The sequence below is a fragment of the Cydia amplana genome, chromosome 14 (assembly GCF_948474715.1).
Source record: "Cydia amplana chromosome 14, ilCydAmpl1.1, whole genome shotgun sequence".
Classification (NCBI taxonomy): Eukaryota; Metazoa; Arthropoda; class Insecta; order Lepidoptera; family Tortricidae; genus Cydia; species Cydia amplana.
In genome coordinates, this window is record NC_086082.1 from 14,211,551 (window position 1) to 14,232,137 (window position 20,587).

Consider the following 20,587-nt stretch of genomic DNA (forward strand, 5'->3'; position numbering starts at 1 on the left):
GATGGTTATGTGGGACTCCCTTTTGTGGGCTAATGAGACCCCAGGTTTACCCACTAAAACCCCTCTGTTGCCGCCTCGCTGCTATACGGCGAGGTCCCAGGAATGCCGAAGTACTCTTCCGCAACCTTGCCAGCCTTAAGACCCCCCTACACTAGCATCTCCCGAAGGTCGGCGTCTAGTCAACTCTATGGCTGCTTCTCGAACAACCATTCTAAAAAAAAAAATGTACCGATAAGCAAAGACCCGTTACGTCCGTAAAAATAATGTTTTTACCTTTGTTTGTATTATAAATAATATAATAATTCCAAAGAATTCTACAACGCATTCATAAATTCGTTGAATTCACGTCAACTTGACTAAAAGAGTAAATAATTTACTTTAAATATTTGCTTTTGACGTATGTTAAATGTACGAATACACAACATGGACATTTATTTAACATATCGATTTTTTTGATGTTGTTCAATTTGAGAAAAAATATTCTCAAGGTAAAACTGTTAATAATATAAATTTATTTCCATTGGCGTTTTGTATAATTTGGCATTTTCAATGTTATACCGTTTCGCTAATGACTCTATGTAATATTCCTGACTCAAAGTTAAGGTGTTGTCTTGTTCGTAGTTATATTCAATATCTATACCAATATATTTCTTAACTTTGCCTAAATCCTTCATTTTAAACTTGTCACATAATTTATTCTTTATATCCTTTATGATATTTACATCTTTACAGCAAATCAGCAAATCATCAACAAACAATAGAATGTAAACGTCGTAATCGTTTTCCTTTTTGAAATATAAACAGTAATCATATTTACTCCTTTGAAAATCTAGTTCAGTCAGACAATTGTTAAAACATTCATACCAAGCGCGTGGACTTTCTTTCAAACCATATAACGATTTATTTAACCTATAAACCTTTTCGCTGTCACATTCATAACCCATTGGTTGTTTTACATAAACTTCTGAAATTACCTTACCATTAAGGAATGCTGTCTCTACATCCATCTGGTGGATTTCTAAAGACTTTTGACAACAAAATGACAATAAAAGCTTTAAAGTTGGCATTTTAGCCACAGGAGAATAAGTATCATCAACACAATCAGTTTGTTGAAAACCTCTAACCACTAACCTTGCTTTGTATTCAGTATCACTCTTCTTTCTGTAGACCCACTTCACATCAATTACCTTTTTATCTTCTGGCTTACCAACAAGTGTCCATGTTTTATTTTTTACCAAGCTGTTCATCTCGCGATCCATAGCTGCCTTCCATTTGTCAGCATTCGTGCAGGTTATCGCCTCCTGAAAATTTTCTGGGGTCATAGCATCACAATAGTTTACACTAATACAATAATAGCCAAATTCATCATCAAATCGTCTTGGTGGCTTAACTTTTCTTTTTTGTCTCTCTTCGTTTTCATCATCATGTACATCAATAGTGTTTACATTATCCATATTATGGTCTTCTGGTATGTAGTTTGTATTCTTTCCCGTTTGTAACGTCTTTTCTGGTGTATAGAAAAAAATTGGAAAAATCGGAATTGAATGAAGATATAAAGTATAGAAATTTAATAGGCGCATTGTTGTATATCAGCTCTGGCACTAGACCAGACATTTCTTTTAGTGTTAATTACTTGAGTCGTTTTCAGAATTGCTGTGATGAGACACATTTTAGTTATGCGTTGAGAGTATTAAAGTATTTATATTTAACTAAAAGCCTTAAGCTAAAATATTATAAAAATGATAGTGCTGACATCTTAGATTGCTTTGTTGACTCAGATTGGGCAGGCGATACAATTGATAGGAAATCTACTACTGGATACGTTATTAGATTGTTTGGAAATATAATCTTGTGGAAATCAAAGAAGCAGAACTCTGTTACAAAGTCATCTACTTTTGCCGAATATGTAGCTCTGTCTGATGCAGTAACTGAAATAAATTTTCTAACGTGTTTAATTAATGAAGTGTTTATAAAAATGAGTCAATCTGTCAAAATATACGAGGATAACTCTGGCGCTGTAGCCATTGCCAAATATGGAAATTTTACAAAGAATTCTAAACATATAGAGGTTCACTTTCATTATGTTCATGAAAACTGCAAAGAAGGAAAAATTGAAGTTGTTAAGATTGAGTCTGAGAATAATGTTTCAGACATATTAACTAAGGCTCTTGGAAATGTGAAATTTATTAAATTTAGAGATATTTTAAATATAAAGTTATAGACAAAGACATGTATAAGGTTAGGATAGGTTACTTTATACAACTTATTAATTATAATATTTGTATTGTGCTTTCTCAAAGTGGTATAATTTAAATAGTTATGTTCCTAGTCGTTTTGTTGCCATACGTGTAAATGTAAGGAGGCGTGTTAATAATATAATGTACATTTACATTGGCAACAATCCTATTTGCGTTTATTCTTGTCTTTGGTTTTCGAATTCAAATATCGTTCTTCTTGTTTTTCCTGTATTTGTCAAGCAAAATATGTTTCCCTTTATTATTATGTTTTTACCTAAATAAATCTATAAAAGATGATATTACAAGTTTAATTCAGTATATTTATAAAAACAATCTAAAATAATAACTTACCTACTTATCACATCGATAAAATGAGACTTAATGCATTTCTGTAACTCTTAAGGTGATTATTTTTAAATTTAAAAAAGTAATATGTAATTTAAGAGCATTAACTTACGTTCTGCCATTTTGCACATTACAAGTGGCATTACATTTTTAAAAATAATTCCGAAACAAAAATAAATTAACGGTTTTTAAGTGGCCCGCCGGCAATAAAACCGTTGAAATATATTTTATTGGAATAAAAATATATTTTAAAGTTTTTATGATTCTCATGCATATGTATGACGGTCTCGAGGCTTGGTAAAAATTCGATACCTGCGGATAAAAATAATCTTATTTTTTGTAATATTTACACATATCAGACCATAAGTATATTCTGTGTGGTTTTTGGGTAGGCGTGGTCACAGAGTTCTTTTATAATAAGTACTTCTTTTATTTTTTGTGAAATTTTCAAAAAAAAAATCCGAAATCTTTAATATTCACCTATTATTTTCTATTATCGTACCGTCTGATAGTCATCAGATACCACATAAAATATGACAGATTAGCGCCATCTAGTTCACCTGTCAAGCACGATCTTTTTTTACATTCTAATTCTAAATTCCCCGTTAAAGCAGTACGTTTTTAATCAAAATCTATTCTTGGCGAAGATCGAAGCGATTTAAAGGTCAATCCATTTATTTTTAAACCGAGAAAAGGTAAGCATTGCCCGTAGCAATTTCCAATAATTTAACTTTCTCTTGGTATTTATTTAATGGCATTCTTTACCACATAAGTTACTTTACGCGAGATAGATTGAGGCCGATTTTTGGTACTTATATTCGATTAGATTTCCTATCGCGAACATTATTAAATTTACCACGAAACCATTTAGTGAAGTGCCAAACTAGGGAAGTAAAGGCTTCGGCACACAGGCGCGTTTTCTGGGCGGGGCGTGAGCGCGGCGTGAGCATTTTGTATGTAAAAGCGGCGCGCCCCGCTCACGCCGCGCCCGGAAAACGCGCCTGTGTGACGAAGCCTTAAATAGTTACACACGTTATGATTAAATCTGTGTTTTTTTAAGTACACTAGCCCTCAGATATATCGGAGCGGCCAAGGTGTTCAGAATATCTGAACACGCACTCTAACGCCTTGACAATACAGCGCCTTGGGCGCTCTGATATATCTGATGACTCGTAAAATGTTTATTTCGTATTGTAAACAAGTGGCATTCAGACAATAGTTATTTGTACAACAAAGTTTGATATTTCTTCGAGTGCTTATTTTGAGTCCCGTGCAAGCGAAAGATTCTATAGTAGATTCACGAGCGTAGCGATTGAATCTAATTTAGAATCTTGAGCGTAGTAAGGGACTCAAAAGCGCACGAGATGTAAATAACTTTGATCTCGTGTAGTTCATAAAACTTTTCACCTCAGCAGTAAGAACATTTAGACAACTCGAAAAATGTAATCCTTCTTCATCACTTACCTATTTAGTCATGTTTCTTAAGATATACTAACAATTAAGTATAATTACCGCAATCAAACACAAAAACAAACAAACAAACGTAGTAAATTTCAGTAAAATAGGTAATATATGAAAACAACGACCATCAATTGATTGACATTTGAATCGGCAACTTTTTTTTTGTAAAAAAAAAAACATTGTAAGATACGGTCCGAATTACGGATACTTACTATTTGTAAACTATTGTAGAGATTCTTAAAAGTATAATTATTTATTTTACGTGATATACTGTGTATTTTTTGAGTTCATTATTTTAATCGTACAATAAATTACGTAAAATATAGTGTTTTTATCAGTTTTTATCAAATCTGAAACTTTATTTTCATTAATTACATATTAAGAATTCATACTTGTATGTGTTTTGGAACGATGCGTTCTGACGGTTTTCGGGGGTCTATTATAAACCGTCAATATACCGTTGAATGTCGTTTGAAATATTTTTTGTCTCTTTCTTTTTGCTAACGACGTGAATGGGACAGAGATAATAAAATCCAAGTATTTCGAACTTGTATTAGACCCCGCATGTTGAAATGACATTTGAATATTAAGGTCACTTGAATGTCATTTTGTCTCACTCAGTGAGCAAAATGCGATTTTGCTCACTGTTTTTAAGTAGCAAAGTACCCTTGTTCGAGCTGCTGAGGTGAAAAATCAATTATGTGTCATTTAGGGCTCATTTAGACGGTGCGAGAACTCGCATGCGAGTTTCATTACATTGCTTTATTTGATCGGTCGGCTGAATTGATGTCACCTCAATGGTTCGCAATGTAACTAAAATCGTATACGAGTTCGTGCGCCGTCTAAATGAGCCCTTAACAACCACTCACAAGCGATTTATTTCAATTATGTATGAGAAATATTACACTTAACCACTCCAAGATACAAGTTTCTTCATTGAAATAAACCGTCCCGTGTCCCTATATCTTACTTTCCTTTTGTTTATATATGTAACTTATTTCAATTACATACCTCATTTTATTACTTTGGAGAATAGTTTTTTTTTACCATCTCTAAGACCAGACTTACCGAAACATATCTAGTCGAGAAGTCAAGACCTCATGAAAATCTCAACACAACTCTATTGTCAAGGTATTAAAGTGCATTTCCAGATATCACTGTGTATTACAGAGTACAGTAGGTACTTTAAACTCATATTTTATTGCGTTATTTACCGGACTGTTTTCGCAGAGTTTCGAACAACAAACAAAAAGTTCCTCATATTATGTTCGCAAAATTTTTCAGTTAAAATAATAAAGCTGGATGTAGTTAAATTGAGTTTAAAATAAACAAGCCTAAGTACAATGTGGGTGATTGTGTTCTCGGGAGGAAATGACGCTAAATGATGCTGTCTCGGCGCCATTGTTGCTCAAATTGATGGTTGCATGAGGAAACGTATTATTTTACGTCAGAGTTTAATCCTTGTATTTGCTTTTGTGAAACTTCGTGGTGAGATGTACTCGTATTTAAGTTGGACGGTTTGATTGAGTACTGGCATTTCAAAAATGCTACTAATTTTGATGGTGATTATGAATGAATTAATGAAATCTTTATTTCTGGCAACTAGTGGCCCATATATAAATACCTTAAAACAAGCATATATATTATAAAAATAGAAACTAAACATTAAAAATCACATCATGATTGCGATGCATTACGCAACCTTGCAGTGTCAAGGAGCGGAACCGCCGAAACTTGACACCCTTCGGCCAAAACTCCTTGGTGAAGGTCGCTAGGTGTTCAGTCGGAACGGTCACCACAAACGAATTAAAATCCTGAATCCTGGATTGGATTGTATCCTGGATTTTGTATTAAAGAGAATCTCTAGTTAGCGCCTATCGGCCCAATCTTAATGTTTTTGTAACAAATACTTAGGGATATCCACTTATAGTTTCGATCTAGGTACAAGTTTGGGATACATATTGATATTACACTATTGTAGCTATTTCCTGAGAAAACATGGTATTTCATACATGCACTAAATCACAGTCGCTAATCGAGTTTACGTATTCACGTTTTAAAGAAGTTTTTATTCATTACACCTTTAACCGTAATAAAAAGATTATTCAATGTAAAGATGTTTTTTTGCTCAAACCACTTCAATATAATTAGATTTATAGTCCAATTTTACTCATGTTAATAGTATTTTATGCAACCGTTGTTTAAGAGAGGTCAAAAAAGACGAGTGGCGTGAGTAACAATTTGAGGCGAAGCCGAAAATTGTTAATGAAGACGCCACGAGTATTTTTTGACTCAGTTAAACAACGTTGCATACAATACTTTTTCTACGACCAAGCACTTATTTTGAAATAAAATTGTATTAACAAATATTTTTCATTCAAGAAGTCGCAAAGAATGGAGGGTACGGGCGGGAAAAGAATGAATGAAAAAAAAATTACCGATTAATTTTGTAAAACCCAAAAGACTTATATAAAAACTATTTGTTTCTATGCATTTGCCGTAAATGTAAATAATTATTAGTCTTATGTTTACTTTACAATCATGAGAGTGTTTACAATTAGTCGAGCGGTGACAAATGTTGTTTATATCAATGTTTATGTTCGTTTAAATAGAACTGTAACTCCCAAGTATATGTATTAGGTATTCATTTTAGGCAAACGGCATTTGTGGCAATGGTTTTTTTACAGCTGCTATACCTGGTGGGGCAGTACTATCGCTGTATCGTCTTGTATAAAACTAAAGAGAACAGTGCCCTGTTTATCTAAAGTTTAATAAAATACAAAAGGAAGTCCCTTTTTGACAGCTTTTGTTAGAAAGGGACTTCCACTTGTATTACAAGTTACAAGCTTTTGATAAACAGGGCACAGATAGTATAGAAGGGTCCTGTCATAGTAAATTTTGTAGTCACCGTAAAGTTACTGCCATCTGTCGACACGATTAAAACTCAAAATAAAAAAATGGATATATACATATGTATAAATGATTTTATTATTATTTTATCATTTTGACCCATGTTCGTTCACTGATGTGTTAAAATTGTTAAATATCAAATGGTGTCGTCAACGCCATCTAGCCGAGCATAGGCCAAAGGTGTGTGCGCCATCTATCCGAGAATGACTTTTTCTTGATTTCCGAGGCACGTTTTTTCCTTAGACTTTATTCATCTTATACGGAGTTACATATATGTCTTTGATAAAACTAACAAATGAGGCCATAAGTCCTAAGATAAAAGCACTAAACATGCATCATTGTCAACAGGGGCAGCCTCCAACCAGGACGACCCGAAGCCGGGCGGCATCAAAGTAGTGCAGCTATCCGCTCTGCAGAAACCAACCAACAACGAGCATGACGATTCTGATGGTGAGTATTCTCTGATGTATAATATCCGTAATGCTTTGGTTTCCTCCGATAGCGGTGCCGTCATATAGCGGCCGTCTCCATACAAATACTACGACACCCATATTTAGCCGTATTATTTAGTATGGAGACGGCCGCTATATGACGGCACCGCTATCGGGGGAAACCAAAGCTTAACAGTCCACACAGCACGAGACGCCTCGCGAGGAAATTGCCGCGCGGAGCAGCTCGGTCGGTGGAGGGTTGCCTCGCCCAGGGGGCTCAGCACGGTTCCATTTTTATCGACTATCACTATGCCCGTCACTTTCGCACTTACATACTTGTTAGAACGTGACAGGCATGGTGATAAACGATAAAAATGCGACCGTGCTACTAGGGCAGGGTTCGAAATTATCCAGATAGTTATAGTCTGTGATAATTATGCGATAAATATCGGATAATTATCCCAAGTATGGATATTCTTTGATAGTAAAAAATAATTCTACGGGCATTTTTTTATATTTTAGGTTTAAAATTTTAGGTTATTATCAAATCGATAATTATCAGGCATAAAAATCACGATAATTATCAAGATAACTATCATTGATAATTATCCTTTCGAACCCTGGCCTCGCCCGAGGCAAGGTACACAGACTGAGCTGCTTCGCGCGGCAGTTTCCTTACGAGGCGGCTCGTTCTGTGTGGACCCGCCTCATTGTGTACAAATTCTAATTGTTTTCCCAATGGCTGTTATTTGTGGTGGGCGGTACTAGGAGGCTTTTTGAATCCCCCTACCACGAACAACAAACGTAACACACAAGTTTTTTATAGTAGTTTATGCAACACTGATATAATAAGGGTTCTTAAAATTCAAGGGTCGAAGTTACAAAACGAGACGTAGTCGAGTTTTGTAAAAAAAGACCCGAGAATTTTAAGAACCAATTATGAGCTGTTGCATACATTACTTTTTCTATGACAGCTGCAAAAAAAAAAAAAAAAAAAAGTTATTATTGAGAAAAAAGAGTTATTGTTAAAAAAAAAGAGTTATTGTTAAAAAAAAAAGAGTTATTATTTAAAAAAAATTGAGTTATTATTTAAAAAAAAAAGAGTTATTATTTAAAAAAAAAAAGATATTATTGTAAATGAAAACATACCTCTTTCAATCAAGATGATCGGAACTTGTATCTTTAAAAAAAATAAAGCAGTTGTATTATACTCATAAGATGACTGCTAGCAGTCATCTTATGAGCCTATAGACAAAGCATTCAAATGACATTGCTTTAGATATCACTGTCAGTCATTTAATTGACACATTTAAGTGCTGGAGTAGAAAAAAGATTTAATAGATGCGAATAAAGAAACTATATTTGATAACGGGTTTTGATTCAAATTCAATATATTGTTCTTTATTTGTAGGATTGTACCTCTCGAAAACGTTAAAATGTTAAAGGCCTCTAAATTCGCGGCGTTTTGATCTTATACATGTATTTGCTACTTTATTTTTTATTCCATATTTAAATAAAATATTCGCTTAAGCTTTGGTTTCCTCCGAAAGCGGTGCCGTCATATAGCGGCGGTCTCCATACAAATACTACGACATCCATATTTAGCCGTATTATTTAGTATGGAGACGACCGCTATATGACGGCACCGCTATCCTAGGAAAACCGATCTTAAGGCAAGTAAACTCTATACTCGGTCAACCAGATCTTGACAGTAGAAAAAGGCGGCAAATTTGAAAAATGTAGGCGCGAAAGGATTTCGTCCCATAGAAAATTTGAATTTCGCGCCTTTTTTCACTGACAAGATTTGGTTGACCAGCTAATTATAGCTGGTCAACCAAATTGGTTGGTTAAATTATATGTATAATTAATACATATAATTTGATTTTCCAGAGAAAGCCAAGAACATGGATGATGACGAAGAGACAGATTCGAGCGGCTCCATGTCGGACTCCAACGCCAACGAGTGCGAGGAGGGGCGCCGCCCTCACGTCTGCGACATTTGTGATCTCAGGTAATGTAACTCTTAATACATTCCTAATGCAGTAGCTAAACGCGGCCGTCGGGCTCGGCTAGTATTCGGAAGCTTTTTCTTAAGCACCGATAGGAGCGCTCCACATACTTTGTATCGCGGCCAATTAGAGGCACCTAAATTTAAACCACCTTTTGTACTATTGAAATTATGCAAATCACTCTCTCATCAGCCTTCATACAATAACTACACCACTTCTACATTTAACCGTTTTGGCAAGAACCCTTGTAAACCAGTACCTTTGGAAGATTATATCAGTTCACTAAGAATTGAAGTTTTTTATTTGCGTCGTCGAGCTCCTGACCTGCACGGCGGCTACAGGTAACCTTTCAACATACAAATAGGAACAGGCCCCGTAGACAACATGCCAATCGCTAACGCTACGTAGCGATCGAAACGCAACTGTCACTGTCACACTAATATGGTAGTGATAGAGACAAAGCGATTCGATGGCGAAGCGCAAGCGAATGTCACCTTGACTAGGCCGCCTGTGTTGATAAATTTCTTCTCAAATAAGTTCGGTTCGAATAGACGAAGCTCACGAGATTGACGATTTTTTAAGAAAAGTAGTATCACAATTCAATAGTGTTTGAATGGAACAGGCATCGGCAGCCTTGTGTTACTAAAGGACTTTTGCGCTCGGCCGTTTATGTCACAAACAATTTGTCATACATCCTCAGCTTTTGTATTATTGAATGAACTATATTTCATCAAAAGAGTTTGATGCAAATAGTAGTTTATGCAACAGTGATATAATAAGGGTTCTTAAAATTCAAGGGTCGAAGTTACAAAACGAGACGTAGTCGAGTTTTGTAAAAAAAGACCCGAGAATTTTAAGAACCAATTATGAGCTGTTGCATACATTACTTTTTCTATGACAGCTGCACCCGACACAAAACAGTTGAGACTAAGAAAATGTGTTACTTTGTATGAATTATTATGCACACAGCAAAAAAAAAATATTGTAAATGAAAACACCTCTTTCAATCAAGATGATCGGAAGTTGAATCTTTAAAAAAAATAAAGCAGTTGTATTATACTCATAAGATGACTGCTAGCAGTCATCTTATGAGCCTATAGACAAATCATTCAAATGACATTGCTTTAGATATCACTGTCAGTCATTTAATTGACACATTTAAGTGCTGGAGTAGAAAAATAAAGTAATGAACTCATCTTTAGTCTATTCAAAAGTCGCACGACCTCATACCTCTCGCGCGTCTTGACAGGTGGGGCAAGTTCTATTATGTAACCGTTTCATAATTGTAATTTCCTTGCAGATTCCAGCGATCATCCCACCTGTCCCGGCACCGGCTGACGCACACCGGCGAGAGGCCCTTCACGTGCGGCGGCTGCGGCCGCTCGTTCGCGCGCTCCGACAAGCTGCGCGTACACACCAAGATCTGCGAGCGGGTACCGTACACACTATACACGGCGATCATTACACATTTAGTTATTAGCGACGCGCCCCGGCTTCGCACGGGTTAACAAATTATACATAAACCTTCGTCTTGAATCACTATCTATTTAAAAAAACCCGCTTCAAAATCCGTTGCGTAGTTTTAAAGATCTAAGCATACATAGGGACAGACAGACAGACAGCGGCAAGCGACTTTGTTTTATACTATGTAGTGATATGAACGGGTCTACCGCGATAGAATTTCATTATTTTTACTTTAAATCCAGTTTGCACCAGATGCAGGGACGGATGACAGATAAAACGTCTGATTTAATATATAAATAGGTTGTCCATCGCCATTCAACGTAGTGACGCGATTAGTATGATGGGTAAAAATTAGTGCCTACGCCAATTCTTGGGATTTATAGCCAAACGGACCCCAGGTTTCCATGAGCCGTGGCAAAAGGACAACGCAAGGAAGATGATGATGATTGACACTTATTGAATAAATAATTTGACACTAATACCCACATTTCCCATTCCAGGAAGACCCAACCGTCGACATGGCCAACGAGTCCGCCACGACCAAGCGCGAGAACAACTCTGAAGTGATGTCCGGCATGGTGCGCACCACGCACCGGGAGTCCGGACACCTCGTGTTCACGCCCAGCGGTGACGTCATGCTGCCGCCCCGGGCTGCCACCAACCCCGTGGTGCTCAACAGGTAAATACTGTCCCGGGAGACTCAACCGTCGACATGGCCAACGAGTCCGCCACGACCAAGCGCGAGAACAACTCTGAAGTGATGTCCGGCATGGTGCGCACCACGCACCGGGAGTCCGGACACCTCGTGTTCACGCCCAGCGGTGACGTCATGCTGCCGCCCCGGGCTGCCACCAACCCCGTGGTGCTCAACAGGTAAATACTGTCCCGGGAGACCCAACCGTCGACATGGCCAACGAGTCCGCCACGACCAAGCGCGAGAACAACTCTGAAGTGATGTCCGGCATGGTGCGCACCACGCACCGGGAGTCCGGACACCTCGTGTTCACGCCCAGCGGTGACGTCATGCTGCCGCCCCGGGCTGCCACCAACCCCGTGGTGCTCAACAGGTAAATACTGTCCCGGAACACCCAACCGTCGACATGGCCAACGAGTCCGCCACGACCAAGCGCCAGAACAACTCTGAAGTGATGTCCGGCATGGTGCGCACCACGCACCGGGAGTCCGGACACCTCGTGTTCACGCCCAGCGGTGACGTCATGCTGCCGCCCCGGGCTGCCACCAACCCCGTGGTGCTCAACAGGTAAATACTGTCCCGGGAGACCCAACCGTTGACATGGCCAACGAGTCCGCCACGACCAAGCGCGAGAACAACTCTGAAGTGATGTCCGGCATGGTGCGCACCACGCACCGGGAGTCCGGACACCTCGTGTTCACGCCCAGCGGTGACGTCATGCTGCCGCCCCGGGCTGCCACCAACCCCGTGGTGCTCAACAGGTAAATACTGTCCCGGGAGACCCAACCGTCGACATGGCCAACGAGTCCGCCACGACCAAGCGCGAGAACAACTCTGAAGTGATGTCCGGCATGGTGCGCACCACGCACCGGGAGTCCGGACACCTCGTGTTCACGCCCAGCGGTGACGTCATGCTGCCGCCCCGGGCTGCCACCAACCCCGTGGTGCTCAACAGGTAAATACTGTCCCGGGAGACCCAACCGTCGACATGGCCAACGAGTCCGCCACGACCAAGCGCGAGAACAACTCTGAAGTGATGTCCGGCATGGTGCGCACCACGCACCGGGAGTCCGGACACCTCGTGTTCACGCCCAGCGGTGACGTCATGCTGCCGCCCCGGGCTGCCACCAACCCCGTGGTGCTCAACAGGTAAATACTGTCCCGGGAGACCCAACCGTCGACATGGCCAACGAGTCCGCCACGACCAAGCGCGAGAACAACTCTGAAGTGATGTCCGGCATGGTGCGCACCACGCACCGGGAGTCCGGACACCTCGTGTTCACGCCCAGCGGTGACGTCATGCTGCCGCCCCGGGCTGCCACCAACCCCGTCGTGCTCAACAGGTAAATACTGTCCCGGAACACCCAACCGTCGACATGGCCAACGAGTCCACCGCGACCAAGCGCGAGAACAACTCTGAAGTGATGTCCGGCATGGTGCGCACCACGCACCGAGAGTCCGGACACCTCGTGTTCACGCCCTGCGGTGACGTCATGCTGCCGCCCCGGGCTGCCTCCAACCCCGTCGTGCTCAACAGGTAAATACTGACCCGGAACACCCAACCGTCGACATGGCCAACGAGTCCGCCACGACCAAGCGCGAGAACAACTCTGAAGTGATGTCCGGCATGGTGCGCACCACGCACCGAGAGTCCGGACACCTCGTGTTCACGCCCAGCGGTGACGTCATGCTGCCGCCCCGGGCTGCCTCCAACCCCGTCGTGCTCAACAGGTAAATACTGTCCCGGGAGACCCAACCGTCGACATGGCCAACGAGTCCGCCACGACCAAGCGCGAGAACAACTCTGAAGTGATGTCCGGCATGGTGCGCACCACGCACCGGGAGTCCGGACACCTCGTGTTCACGCCCAGCGGTGACGTCATGCTGCCGCCCCGGGCTGCCACCAACCCCGTGGTGCTCAACAGGTAAATACTGTCCCGGGAGACCCAACCGTCGACATGGCCAACGAGTCCGCCACGACCAAGCGCGAGAACAACTCTGAAGTGATGTCCGGCATGGTGCGCACCACGCACCGGGAGTCCGGACACCTCGTGTTCACGCCCAGCGGTGACGTCATGCTGCCGCCCCGGGCTGCCACCAACCCCGTCGTGCTCAACAGGTAAATACTGTCCCGGAACACCCAACCGTCGACATGGCCAACGAGTCCGCCACGACCAAGCGCGAGAACAACTCTGAAGTGATGTCCGGCATGGTGCGCACCACGCACCGGGAGTCCGGACACCTCGTGTTCACGCCCAGCGGTGACGTCATGCTGCCGCCCCGGGCTGCCACCAACCCCGTGGTGCTCAACAGGTAAATACTGTCCCGGGAGACCCAACCGTCGACATGGCCAACGAGTCCGCCACGACCAAGCGCGAGAACAACTCTGAAGTGATGTCCGGCATGGTGCGCACCACGCACCGGGAGTCCGGACACCTCGTGTTCACGCCCAGCGGTGACGTCATGCTGCCGCCCCGGGCTGCCACCAACCCCGTCGTGCTCAACAGGTAAATACTGTCCCGGAACACCCAACCGTCGACATGGCCAACGAGTCCGCCACGACCAAGCGCGAGAACAACTCTGAAGTGATGTCCGGCATGGTGCGCACCACGCACCGGGAGTCCGGACACCTCGTGTTCACGCCCAGCGGTGACGTCATGCTGCCGCCCCGGGCTGCCACCAACCCCGTGGTGCTCAACAGGTAAATACTGTCCCGGAACACCCAACCGTCGACATGGCCAACGAGTCCGCCACGACCAAGCGCCAGAACAACTCTGAAGTGATGTCCGGCATGGTGCGCACCACGCACCGGGAGTCCGGACACCTCGTGTTCACGCCCAGCGGTGACGTCATGCTGCCGCCCCGGGCTGCCACCAACCCTGTGCTCAACAGGTAAATACTGCCCTCCCGGAAAACCTGGGGCACGTTTCTCAAAAGCTTGTAGATATGTCAGTAGCAATGTAAAGCAAATGAAAGTATGGTATCCCTAAACGAACAAAAAGCAGCAATGTACATCGAACATCGATGAAATGTAAACAAAACAGTTCCACAGATTACTTACTTAATTAAACTGATTAAAGTAGATAAGATGATTACCATAATATTTAAAAACTGAAGTATATACCTACTGGGTCAAGTGGTTGTTGGTTAAGCTAAAATACGCCTATACTGGAGCATATACTTTTATATCGAAATCTGCCATTATGTACACAGAATTTAAAAACTTTTGTATGTAAAAATCCAAGATACTTATTGTGGAAAAATAGTCTAAAAGCTCGCGAGGAACCCGATGCTGTATACACAGATATTGTCCGTCTTGATCGTTATTTAAATCATTGGTATGAGTAATAAAATTGGTTCCACAGATAAGATATAAATGACACGCGATTTTCGAATAATTCAAACGTAGTGTTGCTAAGCCGCGCTTTTTGAAATTTGTCGCCTTTTTGCTGCTGACAAAATTTGCTTGACCAAGTATAACTTGTAATACAAGCGGATGTCACTTTTTGACAGCTTTTTATGGAAAGGGACTTCCACTTGTATTAAATACAAGTTACAAGCTTTTGAGAAACGGGCCGCTGACATGGCCATGACTTAGGGTGGTATTCCACCTGTCCAATACCACCTTTAATGAGATCAACTCGGAAGGGATGTACGGTGTGATGGTGCGCGCCAAATACCGTGAATACCGTGAATAGTATTTATTAAGTTTGGTTTATATATGTGTTCATTTTTTTCCACAATCAAGAGTAATCACTAATCACTCCATACATACAAATTATGAAATGTTAAAGAGATTTTTTGTTATGAAGTTAGTGTGATAAACAGAATTGGTAATATCACAATGGAGGCAACTCCTCATAATGAGTTTTTGTTGATATTATAATAGTAACTAATCTGAAGATTACAAATAGCAACTGATCTGGTACAAAATAAAATTATTGTTGATATTACACCGGTTATGACGCTGATGGTCCTGCCATTACTTTGCAAGCCGGAGCGAACTGTTTGAAATGTTGTGTTTCGTTCCCACCTTACCGCCGCTCGCCGCCGCGGGTTATTCAGACAGAAAAACGTTACGGGGGAGAGGGGGGGGGGGGAGGAAAGGAGAGAGGAAAAATGTCAAAAAATTGCGTTACGTAATACTTGAACGCTCCCTCGGAATAAAAATTCCCAGTAGTTACCACTAAACCGAGTTGGTGGTAACTACTGGGAAAAATTATTCCCAGTAGTTACCAGTGGTAAAAGGTGGGAAAAAAATTCCCAGTAGTTACCACTGGTAACAACTTGATGGTAACTAGTGGGAATAACCCGCCGCCGCCGCCGCGCGACGTTTACGCTGGGCCGTGATAGTGATAACGGATTGTACTTGTGTGTTTAAGCGACGTATATAGCGATCAAGATAGCTTAGTTGTCACTGTTGTCAGATTTATTATTAGTTGTTTTAATTTTATTCATCATCCTTCTTAGGCTAGGGTTTTTATAATATGAATATAAAAGTAAAATATAAAAACACTAAAACAATAAAAAATACATATAAACACATTATAAAAAAACCTATTTTCTTTTTAAAGAATCAAATACAGCTAAGTACTCACAATGACGACAACATTTAAACATAACAAAATACAACCAAAATTCTTCTTAATACATATTGAAGATAAAGTTAAGCTGATAATTTTCCCGCCGTCTCCATGACTGTTTTAGTTGGGTATTGAATTCATTTATTCTATGTACCTAAATGATACGTTTGTAAGTAGTTGATAGAAAATAAAGAGGCTTTTTATTATTATTATTTATTATTGAATGAATGAATGAAATCGTTTATTTCAGGCAACTAGTGGCCCATACATAAATACCTTAAAACTAGCATACATAGTATAAAAATATAACTAAACACTAAAAAACACATTAGGCGGACCCCGGGTCCTCGCGCCCCGCGCGGGGGCACAGCTGGGATTGACGCCAGGATGATGATGATGATGACTAAAAAACACATTATGATTGCGATGCATTACGCAACCCCGCAGTGTCAGGGAACCGGCCGCATTGACTGGTCAGCTGCCTGTTAGCTATAGTCACAAAACAGATACAGTACAGAAATCAATCTACATACAAAGTGCGCTCGAGCAACGCACACATAGACACTGCTCACGGACACGATATCTCGGACCGGTTGGGACCAGTGCGAGCGCGAGTGCCATCCGCTTGAGGCACGCGTCTGTGAACTTTTTTGTGCAATAATGGAGAAACAAAAAAAAAGTTATTATAACTGTTCAGTGGACGGTTGTTTAAATTCAACATTAAATGGTGAATGGTCGTTTTTTAAGCTACCAGTGGTTTCAGAGAGGTAAGTAGGTATCTGCTTGTATTTCGATGGTTCGTTTTAACGTTAAACAGACAGTTAGGTATGTAGGTAAGCACCCCGCCCAGCCACTACTAGATACGAGTGCCACTACCACGATAGTTTTTTGTGCATAAGTCATAGTTGACAACCCTAGAGCGACCGCCGAGCGTAGGTATGAAAAGTGAAGTACATACATGTGATTGACTTCTGTACCACAGTATACTAAGAACAGTAGTGAATCTAAGGCCGCTCGGCAAGTTATTTACCTACTCTTGCGTTGGCGCTTAGGGTTGTCACTTTTATTTTTAGTTAAATATTATTTGTGTATTATGAGTAGCACTAGGTTTCTATTTATATAATATAATGAAATGTTCTATCCATTCAGAAATGAGGTATAAATTAAGGCCGGTAAGAGCAGGCAAATGCGAGCGTACTCGAATGGGCGCGATCTCAGTCGCGGTACAGCCCGCACTGCCGCCACCGTATTCCCCCTATATTATGCGAATGTGTGCGTGGCAGCGCGTGCGTACACGGCGCCCGGCGCGCACGCACACATTCAAGCCGGCAGCGGCACATTTCTATGAAGATTCACTACTGTTCTTGTACTGTGTCTGTACTGTATCTGTTTTGTGCTATAGTTTCCGCAATGTCAGTAGAGTAAAGCTTTGGTTTCCTCCGAAAGCGGTGCCGTCATATAGCGGCCGTCTCCATACAAATACTACGACATCCATATTTAGCCGTATTATTTAGTATGGAGACGGCCGCTATATGACGGCACCGCTATCCTAGGAAAACCGAACTTTAGCAATGTTCAGTTGTTCCAGCACGCTGGAGCCGGTGAAGCACGAGCTGGCGGCGGGTGATCTGCTCGAGCCGCCGCGCCGCGGCCGCGGCCGCCCGCGCAAGACGCCGCTGCCGCTCACGCCCAAGATCAAGAAAAAGCGCGGCCGCCCGCCCAAGACCTCACTAGGTTACTATTCTTATATATTACCATAGAGAAATATAGTAAGACAAGAGTGCTCACTGGGTCTCTATTGTTTCCCAAATAGTTTTAAGCCATAATGCATTGTTTGCCCGAATTTTCGTTAGTCATAATTCATTTGGTTCAGAAACGCGTCACTTTTCAGGATTGCCATAAAACAAACCTAACATAACCTAACCTATCTATAGGATAACCTAACGAAAATCCTGAAATGTTAACGGTTTCAGTTTTATGACTAATGATAATATGACAAACAATACTAATGTATTGTTTGTATTGTTTGTTATGTATTGTTGTTTGGGGTCCCGTTGTTTCCCATATAGTTTTAAGTCATAATTGACTTAAAACTATATGGGAAACAATGGGACCCCAGTGCTCACTCAGTTCAGACTATTCATTTCAGTGTCTACATCTAGCGTCGAGTAGCGGTACTATCAGTACTACTACTTGACAATAGATGTAGCACCGACCGGAAAGTCTTAAGCTTTGGTTTCCTCCGATAGCGGTGCCGTCATATAACGGCCGTCTCCATACTAAATAATACGGCTAAATATGGGTGTCGTAGTATTTGTATGGAGACGGCCGCTATATGACGGCACCGCTATCGGAGGAAACCAAAGCATTATCTCAACAGCATAAGACTTTCCGGTCGGTGCTACATCTATTGTCAAGTAGCAGTACTGATAGTTCCGCTACTCGATGCTAGGTGCTAATAGTCTATTTGGTACTAAAACTGATGTATGGAGTGAACACTATGTATTTTTTTCTCTATGATATTACTAGCTTTTGCCCGCAACTTCGTCCGCGTGGTGTTAGTAATTTGGGTAGCTTATTTTTGATCCAATCTGCTTTTTATCGATTCCCCGTACAAACTTCCACCCCCTTAAAGGATGACTTCTGGGATAAACTATCTCTATACCAAATTTCAACTAAATCAGGAAGAGGTAACAGACAGACAGACACACTTTCGCATTTATAATATTAGTATGGATTAAACTATTAATACTGGACAGGAATGGAATCCATTGGCATCAAAAAAAAAAGTTTGCCAAAAATGACCTTTTTCTCGCCTCCCTGTATTATTTTTTCGAAAATCTGTAAACGCCAATCTACATTAATTTGAAAATGAGGGAAGGTCCTCTTAGACCATTTTCGCGTGGCAGCACGGGATCTGGTAGCTGCCTTGACTGACCCAATAAGAAAATCCACTCTATACTATATCAAATCCCCACAGCACCCCAGAACCGGTGAAGAACATTATTTGGGGCATTATCTATGAAAAGGGACCTTGTTGTCGATGGCGCTTACGCCGCACAGCGTCGCGCGGCATTGTATTTATATCGGAGCATCGTTAATAATGGCGTAAGCGCCATCAACAATAAGGTCCCATTTCATAGATAACGTCACATATTACATAGACCGAAGTGCTTCATGTGGTAATTGTGGTAATTCTGTGTGGTCCTATTGGTTTAAAAAGTCTAAAAGACTTTCTTTGTTAAATTTCGTAGGAGCCCGTAAAACTACGCCCCATCTCAATATCGCTTTGCATTTAACATGAATATTCTGTTGTAACTACAGTTCCGAATCTTTCTTATCTTTAACAACCATTGTTATAAATCACTTGATTTTGCAAGCCGTTTTGCAAAGAAACTGCGTCGTAATGCGGCTCGATCTGTAAAGATGTGCTTTTTCCTTTCTGTATCTTAGAGAGGCACAATTACACAAACATAGTTTTGACACCGGTCTGGCCTAGTGGGTAGTGACCCTGCCTATGAAGCCGCGGTCCTGGGTTCGAATCCCAGTAAGGGCATTTATTTGTGTGATGAGCACAGATATTTGTTCCTGAGTCATGGTTGTTTTCTATGTATTTAAGTATTTGTATAATTATATATATCGTTGTCTGAGTACCCACAACACAAGCTTTCTTGAGCTTACCGTGGGGCTTAGTCAATTTGTGTAATAATGTCCTTAAATATTTATATATTAAAAAAAAAATAGTTGCCTCGCGCGGCAATTTCCTCCCGAGGCATTTTCCGTGCAGACGCTTCTATTAACATTTTTAACCTGCCTTTTGAACGTAGACCTGGAGGGCTGCGTGCTAACGGGTGGCACGGTGCTCGGCAACGCGCACAACCTGAGCAGCCTGAGCATGTCTGCGGCGCTGCCGGCCGGGCAGCAGCTGCTGCTCAAGCGCAAGCGCGGCCGCCCGCCCAAGAACTACCTGCTGCCCGCGCGCACCGGTAAGTGTCTGTCTTGTTAGAACCACAGCCTAAACGCATGCTTACGTCACAAAGGAAGCTTAATAAAATAAATAAATAAAATAAAATAAAATTAAAAAAGCTTATACTATAATCAAAGAGAATTTAAAATAGAGGCGGATTATCAAAGCAAATTATGTAGTCACAGTAAATTTACTGCCATCTTTTGACAGAAGATTAAAACTGTTAGAACGCCATTTGAGTTTGATCCTTATTCTTTCATTGATATGTGTTAATTTGTAAATATTTAAACTCACGCCATCTTCTCGCCAGTAGGCCAAAAGTATGGTGCAATCTTTTCGGGCGATGGCGCAATAACCTTTGGCCTGCATAGTTGTGGTCAATATACGAGTACGTCAAATTGAGTTAAAACATTTTCTGTAATATTCAGAGAGCAAAATGGGGATTACATTTGTATGTAAAAGCGGTCACGTGTCATCATCCACTTC

General features: G+C 41.3%; 1 protein-coding gene across 1 annotated transcript in view; it reads left to right on the plus strand.

The window, feature by feature from the left end:
- LOC134654232 (uncharacterized) overlaps positions 1 to 20,587 on the plus strand; it is a 42,678-nt gene that overhangs the window by 18,211 nt on the left and 3,880 nt on the right. The window contains exons 7-12 of the mRNA XM_063509702.1: positions 7,302 to 7,403; positions 9,275 to 9,395; positions 10,694 to 10,826; positions 11,358 to 11,536; positions 17,723 to 17,868; positions 19,962 to 20,120. Of these exons, the coding sequence (XP_063365772.1) occupies positions 7,302 to 7,403; positions 9,275 to 9,395; positions 10,694 to 10,826; positions 11,358 to 11,536; positions 17,723 to 17,868; positions 19,962 to 20,120 (840 nt within the window). The remainder of the gene's footprint in view (positions 1 to 7,301; positions 7,404 to 9,274; positions 9,396 to 10,693; positions 10,827 to 11,357; positions 11,537 to 17,722; positions 17,869 to 19,961; positions 20,121 to 20,587) is intronic.